Raw genomic sequence first — 7,627 nt, 5'->3', positions numbered from 1 at the left:
AAGTGCACAGACGCCGGCTGTCACACAGTTTTTACAGCACGATGAAAAGTGCAGGCGTGAAGTCTCTCATTAAGCCATTAATACTCATTTTCTTTTGAGCTCCAAGTTTAATTTTCAGTTGTTGTAGACACAATTTCACTTCAAGTAACCATTTTGTGCTTTTCTGAGTAGCATTTCTACAGTTACTGCTGATGTGGTTCTCTGGTTCCTGTGGGTCCTGGTCCCGGTTCCCGCTGATGTAGTTCTCTGGTTCCTGTGGATCCTGGTCCTGGTTCTGCTGATGTGGTTCCCTGGTTCCTATGGATCCTGGTCCTGGTCCCGCTGATGTGGTTCTCCATCAGCCACAGCCTGTCCGTCCTTGGGAGCTGGATCTCTCCTTCACTGTGGCGCTCCCGGAGGTTTCTCTTTTCCCACTGGGTTTTTTGAGTTTTTCCTTCCCGAAGAAGGAGGGTCATAAAGGGCAGGTGATACCTCGGACTGATCCATCGGACTGATCCATTGGCCTCATCGACTGCTGGACTCTTTATTAGATTGTTTGTTCGCTTACACTTGTTTATTTCAGTGAACTTTGTAAAGCACTGTGGGACACTGTTGTGATATTGGGCTATACAAATAAATTGAATTGAATTGAATTGAATTGAATTACAATCATTATGAATTTTAAAAGCTCAATAAACATAAAAACATGTCGTAAAAAAGAGGAATTGCCAAATAAAAAAATGTACAGCAGGATTCAGTTGTTACGAGGTGCAGGTTTGGAGTGAATCCTGAAGAGAAGCCACTTTAATAAAAACCTCAGAGCCCCAGGGCGTCTCTCTGCACGTTGCACCCCAACAGTGCATTTCCAGCTTCCACACACTCTGTCACACACGATGCTGGAAAACACAAAACAAGTCATCAGTGAGACACTCAGTGTGGGCAAACAGCTGATTTTAACCAGCACACACTGTTAGAAACAACAGATCAGCACTTATTACTGTGGTTATTACCATTCTGAGCACGGAGCCATGACACAGCCTTCATGGCCAGAAGCTCCCACTCTTCCTGAGCATCCATCTTGAAACCATGAAGCCAGATCAGAGCCAGACTGGTGGCCCACACTTCCTGGTTCACCTAATTCACCGAATCACAGGAAAACAAAATACATGTAACGGGTATGACAGGAGAAAGAGATCTAAGAGAGTAAAAAAGAAACAGCACAAAGGGGAAATTCTGATAAATGCAATAACAATAGAATAAGACACTTGAACTCTTTGCCTTGAATGTTCGACTGGTATGGCAAATGCATTGTGCAGCCAGGTGGTTACTGTATAATATATTGGTGCCAGCTCAGTGGGTGCTCAGGGGCTTCAGTACCACCAGTATTTAGCTCCTCGATTTCAACTCTTTTTTTAAATGTACTGATGCATCTTTTGTTTGGCTGTTCTTTATTCTAAACTGTTGCTTTGGTTTGTTATGTTGAATTGGTTCCATATGTTTTCTTACTTCCTTTGTTCTGTATCTAAACCGTGTCATGAAATCTGGTTTCCAATATGTCCCATTATCAGTTTATCTTATATTATATGTATATATATATATTTGACAGTGACCCACCGATGCAGGTTTTGAGTTTTCCACCTCCTCGCTGGTCTTTCCCAGCGCAGCAGCCAAAGCTGGATCCAGCACCCAGCAGCCAGACGCCTCCTGCAGGGAGACCAGCTGCAGGAGGGGGTCTCTGCGAGGCTGTTTGGGTGAGTTTTTTTCTGAGGAGAATATCAAAGCAAGAACAAAAATCATACCGGTACGCATTTGGAGCATTCTTTATTTTCATTTCTGCCTATATTGACATGTTATTACCACACTTAGAAATGTGACATGATTCAGACAAAAGGACAGGACAAATACAAAGTTTGAGCTTTGATATAAAAGTCACCAAATGTACTATATCTTCAATAAACTCCTTGTTACTTACTGTCCAAGCTACATGGAAGGTCGTCGGCACCAGATGTTAAATTGACCTTCATGTCCACTGATTAAAGAGAAAACGAGAAGAAGAACGTTACACAAACTCAGCAACAGTCAATACAGGGAACTTCAGCTGTAATTGTACAGTATAAACCACAGCACCAAAAACATTACTGAACCATTTTAGTTTTATCTTTACCAAATCTCTACCGAAATTACAGCCTCCACCCGTTTAACAGGCTGGGGTTGGATATATTATGATAAACCATGTACAGTCCATGTAACAACAACTCATCATGTGTGTTTCAACTTACAGATATCATCTGCAAACGTCGGCAGAGGCCGGCCGCGAGCAACAAGAAACTCTCGCTTATGTGATCGCTGCAACAAAGCTTTTTGGGGAAAATGATAAAATATCATGCCACTGGAAGCAACTCATTTTTAGCGTGTGTGTGTGTGTGTGTGAGGGTGTTTAGTGTTTACTTACAAGATATTGAATCAGCATCATCATCATCATAATCAACATAATGGCTCCTGAATTCATAACCGCTGACTTTCATCAGCACTTAAAAGAGATCAAAAAGAGATGCGAGGTCAAGACATCACATGAATGGTAAATGGCCTTTCTGGTCATTTCGACCATTTTCTTGGATCTACTCACTGGGTGCTGGAACATTCCTGCGCACCAGAGGTCCTTGAATCACCTCTCCGTCCCCTTTGTTGACAGCAACGAAGGCAGTGAAGGCACTGCTCACTCCTGATTGGACGCTGAGATCCACAACCTTCTTCTTTGTCACCTCTCTATCTCGCCATCCTCCATCCTCTCTCTCCTCCGTCTCCAGGGAGCGGATCAGAGTCCGAGCCGCCAACCTGTGGAATGTTAGTCTGCAGACAGGAGAGAGGGGGAACACATTTGCACACAGATTGACCCTCATTCTTTTTTTTCCTCCATTGGTCCATTTTCGATACCAGCGTGTCCTCTAACCCAGCACACATTACTGTTGCAATGATTGAATGAATTTGAGCAGTGTTCTCTTGTCGCTGCACAAGTGTTTGGTTTGCTCTTGATGACATAAACATCATGTTTTTGGCAGCAGATTCACAAGATCGTTGAATAAACACTTTCACAATATCAAAAACGATATTAACTGTGTTGGTCTCATCTCATCTCATTTTCTATACAGCTTATCCGTCAGGGTCGCGGGGGAGCTGGAGCCAATCCCAGCTGACTTTGGGCGAGAGGCGGGGTACACCCTGGACTGGTCGCCAGCCAATCACAGGGCCACATATAAAGACAGACAACCTTTCACACTCACACTCACACCTACGGGCAATTTAGAGTTACCAATTAACCTAATGTGCATGTACCCGGAGAGGACCCACGCTAGCATGGGGAGAAAATGCAAACTCCACACAGAAAGACCACCACCATGCTGCCCTACTGTGTTGGTCATCAGGTCCTATTAAACATGTCATCAATAGCTGTTAACTGTCATCCATTCATTAACTAAGCAGTTTATCCTCAGAGAGTTCCTCTATAATTATTAGTATTGTTTATTTCTTCCTACTGACTTCATGGTTTGGGCACTCAGCTCTGAATAAGTGTGTAAGGAAACTGGACTGGTAATTGAGATCTGGTGCAGAGCACTGAGCTTTACTATCTGTATTTCTGCACCTTTTACTGATCCACCTGTTGTTTTGTGCCGCTAACGCCATATACCCTGTCAGTAAAGGTTCTTGCTTAAATTCTGGATCATATTTACTTCTATTATCTGTTTCTATTGTTAAGCACTTTGTAACTTTGACTTTTAAAGGTGCTATATGAATTGACTCATTGTTATTATTATCATTATTATTAAACAGATTGCTAGCATCACTATATAAAGAACTAACATTATTGCTGCATGGATTCTTCTCTTCCTTTTCATCACTGTGCATCACAGTTTACATGTAGAAGGGCCGTTTAATTAAATGTATGCAGCCTTCTTGATTTCATTTGAAGATAATGGAAAAAAAAGATCAAAACCTATTGTGGTTTGGATAATTACTAGATGTTTTATGTAACATAAATACCTACAGTATATATTGACTTCACAGTTTGGTCTCCAGTATTCTTTGAATGATTATATTTAAAGCCGTTCTCCACATTGTGGTGTCAGCCACTGGAGACTCACTCGAAGCCGTGTTTCTCGCCTCTTGGCTGTTTTTATTCTATCTTACCTAAATAATTAAATTAAACTCAACATAACTCGGTGAATAATAATGAAGTCTGAACAAAAGTCTGTTTTTACCCAGTGTCCTCTGCAGGTCTGAGATCAAAGTGGAGCTGGTTCTGAGAGGGAAGACCTGCCAGGCTGTACTTGACCGTCACAGAGCCCTCTGCTGCCTCTGAACTCTGAAAAAAGCATTACAGAGTTAGAAAACATGTTAATTGTCACAATCACACACCTGATAGGAAAAACATATATGAGAGAAGTATTTCACTATAAGATGCTGCTGCTCCTGCCTGCCCACTGAGCTGTGCATACATCAGTGATCTTTGACCCTGAAAAAGTGCTGTGATCAGTGGAGAGAGGACGGTGACAGAGACTCCCTTTGGCACATCCCATGTGATGGAGACTTTCTCCACCGCCGGCTGCAGGGCAAATCTCAGTGACTGCATCACCTGACGAATAAGAATATTTACAAAATGTTCAGTGGGTTATTATACCATGATTTCTGACCGAGTACATTAATTTGAGAGCTTTAAAATGTTAAATGTCTTTCTTACTTTGAGTTGCATCCTGTCGGTCCCTGTGATGAACTGAGCGTGACCCCCTCCTTCCTTGGCCAACCCATTGATAAGAGCAGAGCTGGCCCCCTCCCCAATCCCAAAAGAGAAACACCTGCAATACAGCAGTTCAGTTTTTAACCCACACAGAACTAGAACATTAGAACATGGGACATATTCTGGGTTTTTGTTGTGTTTTTGTAGTTTCACCTGTGGGAACCTGAATTCTTCTTCACCAGATCTAGAACTTCTTTGGTGTTGGTCACCTCTCCGTCGGTAAAGACAAACAGCTGGGGAGGAGAGTTCACATAGCATTCAAACTTACATAACATCACTGAGTGTATAATTATCATAGACTGTAAAGGAAAAAAGAGGACGTTGCTTCCGGATCTGAAAAGTGAAGCCAATGCTGAAGTACCTTAAAGCTGCATTCTTTCTAATGACGAACAGGGGGAGACTCTGCTGGTTGCAACAAGAAGTCCAAATGAATGTCTATGAGAAAATGAGCCCACTTCTCAATGGGTTTTTTACCTCAGTAAACATTTTCCTAATAATTTTAGGGTCTCAGTCGCTAGTTTCGCTAGTGTTTGTGTGTGTGTGTGTGTGTGTGTGTGTGTGTGTGTTACTTGTCTTGGTTGACTGGGGATGCACGGCTGGCGGTAAATATGTTTGAGGGCCTCAAGGATCTCTGTTCCTCCCAGATCAGCACCCATCTTCTTAACTTTCTTCAGAGCCTCTTCCATGGTCTCCTGGCTGTACTCCACACTCTGACTACCATCACACAAATTCATAAACTCATTCGATCATTAAAACTAAAGACAGGAACAAATCTGTTGGACTGAGTGAAATGAGAGAGTGACTTACGGGAAGATGTGCTCATATCTGGAGCCAAAGCTGTAGATGTTGAAGTAGCAGCCCATTGGTAAACTCTTCAGCAGGAGCAGCAGAGTGTCCTGAAGGGAAGAGAGAAAAGACAGTGAAGGTCACAGTCTGAGAGGAACACTATGGATGATTTTATGAGAGAATTAACACACACTGATTACCCTGGCATTGTCAATGCGAGTCTGATAAGTCCCTCTACTGTTCATATGTGAACTCATACTTCCGGATCGATCCAATAAGAGCACAAACTCTCCACGTGAGGCCACTGAAGACATCACAGCCTGGGGGAACTCAGGGTACAGGCTCACCATCACCACTGGATCACCCATCAGAGTGCCTGAAACACAGAGAGGGACAGAAAAACGCACACACAAATGTTAATTCAATTACATTCAAATCGGTTTGAAAGTAATGAGCTTCTTTTTATCAAAGTAACAGCTTCCCTAACGTGCTCTCACCAGGCTTGGCTGAGGCCTGTCCTGCCTCCACCACAGCAGTGGGCTGGTGGGCGTCTTTGTAGTATATCAGCAGTTCAACATCTCGGTCAAACTTGTGTCCTGCAGCCAACTTCACCTGCAGTCCACAAATATAAAGAAAGTCATTTATCACATCAATACAGAGGAAGAACCACACTCAGCAGACACTCTAGCTCTGACTCTGCCTACCGTGGCCTGGGTTTGTTCTGGGTTGAGGTACTGGAGAGGCTCCAGAGAAGAGCTGGACTCTACTTTAGAGACTGGACGAGGAGAGGACACTCGGGCAGAGAAAGACAGACTGTAGGGCACCAGAGAGGCTGGAACAGAGGTCACCTGGACACTGGCACCTTCACCACCTCCGTTTCCTGTAAAATTAGAAATGCTTTGACTTAAGAGCATTAAAAATGTAGTGTGTAGGATTTAGGGGGATCTGTTTGTAGAAATTGAATATAATATATCATTGCAATTAATGTGAATGTAAAAATTATGTTTTCATCAGTCTATCATTACCTGAATCTAAGAATCATTGTGTTTTCATTAACTTAGAATGAATCTGTTATATCTACATATGGTGTGCATCCACCAGGTTGTACCATGTTTCTACAGTAGCCCAGAACGGACAACATCCAGGTTTTTTTGTGTTTTGACACTGATTTATCAGCTTGAATTTGGTGGCACAAATGCATCGGTTAGAAGGCAAAAAAAAGTGGTTGCTGGTGTTGGCTAACCATTTTGTGTTGTAAATTTGAGTTATATTTATACTTAATAATCTCTTAATAATCTCGCCCCTAGATGCCACTGAACCCCACACACTGCACCTCTAAATCAAGACACTTCACTGAAAGGCAAAAATGTCAACCTGCTGTCAACCTGCGAATTTCCCCCTATGGGGATCAATAAAGAAAGTCTAAGTCTGCTGGTAGCACTAGCAGCAACCTATGGGGGACTTCAAAATTCCATGGCAAGCCATCAAATAATTGGTGGGATATTTCAGTCTGGACCAAATGGCTGACATGTCCATCCCAAGAGCACTAGCAAGGCTGAAATGTCAGACAAAGCCCAATGGATGTTTATATGAAAACAAATTTTGTCAACTTTCTCAGGCTCCTAGAACTGGCTACAAAAAGTGCATTACACTTTTCTTTTCTTTATTTTAAATACAGCTTTTGCAGTGCAAATGCTAAATAGCCACAGAGATGATGCTGAAAGGCTCCTTGTGATAGCGTAGGTTGCTTCTCCTACCCTGAGGCTGGTAGCGAGGGTTGAGCACAGCAGGCAGACTAAACCTCAGCCCCTCGTCGGCCTGCACAGCCAGCTCAGTGACGTACTCCAGCCTGATGGAGGCGCTCTCTCCTGGAGGCAGGCTGCCCACACTCAGAGAGAATACATCAGGACTCTGCTCGCTCTCCTCCAACAGGAAGGCCTGCTGACCGGAGCTCAGAGCGTCATCATACTCCTCACGGGCCTGGAGCACAGACACAGATGACACATGGGAGTAACATTCACTGTGTTTTTCACCCTCCATTGTAGCGACTGAGGCTTTTCCTGTCCATCC

The 7,627-nt window shown here is 43.2% G+C and overlaps 1 protein-coding gene across 2 annotated transcripts in view; it reads right to left on the bottom strand.

The window, feature by feature from the left end:
• Positions 1-103: 103 nt before the first annotated feature.
• Positions 104-7,627, bottom strand: part of LOC139199709 (von Willebrand factor A domain-containing protein 5A-like) — an 8,469-nt gene continuing 945 nt past the window's right edge. The window contains exons 4-20 of one of the 2 annotated variants that reach the window (XM_070828821.1): positions 7,315-7,537; positions 6,262-6,437; positions 6,055-6,169; positions 5,758-5,933; positions 5,579-5,667; positions 5,341-5,485; positions 4,925-5,004; positions 4,715-4,829; positions 4,451-4,609; positions 4,236-4,339; positions 2,606-2,829; positions 2,432-2,509; positions 2,259-2,336; positions 1,952-2,008; positions 1,594-1,742; positions 990-1,113; positions 104-875 (exon numbers count right to left, since the gene is read on the bottom strand). In XM_070828821.1, the coding sequence (XP_070684922.1) occupies positions 796-875; positions 990-1,113; positions 1,594-1,742; positions 1,952-2,008; positions 2,259-2,336; positions 2,432-2,509; positions 2,606-2,829; positions 4,236-4,339; positions 4,451-4,609; positions 4,715-4,829; positions 4,925-5,004; positions 5,341-5,485; positions 5,579-5,667; positions 5,758-5,933; positions 6,055-6,169; positions 6,262-6,437; positions 7,315-7,537 (2,172 nt within the window). In that variant the 3' untranslated portion in view covers positions 104-795. The remainder of the gene's footprint in view (positions 876-989; positions 1,114-1,593; positions 1,743-1,951; positions 2,009-2,258; positions 2,337-2,431; positions 2,510-2,605; positions 2,830-4,235; positions 4,340-4,450; positions 4,610-4,714; positions 4,830-4,924; positions 5,005-5,340; positions 5,486-5,578; positions 5,668-5,757; positions 5,934-6,054; positions 6,170-6,261; positions 6,438-7,314; positions 7,538-7,627) is intronic. The other variant, XM_070828822.1, reaches the window with a different exon arrangement.

This window comes from Pempheris klunzingeri, chromosome 4, assembly GCF_042242105.1.
Source record: "Pempheris klunzingeri isolate RE-2024b chromosome 4, fPemKlu1.hap1, whole genome shotgun sequence".
NCBI lineage: Eukaryota > Metazoa > Chordata > Actinopteri > Acropomatiformes > Pempheridae > Pempheris > Pempheris klunzingeri.
Note: the sequence above shows the minus strand (reverse complement) of the source record. Positions and strands in the feature narration are given on the sequence as shown.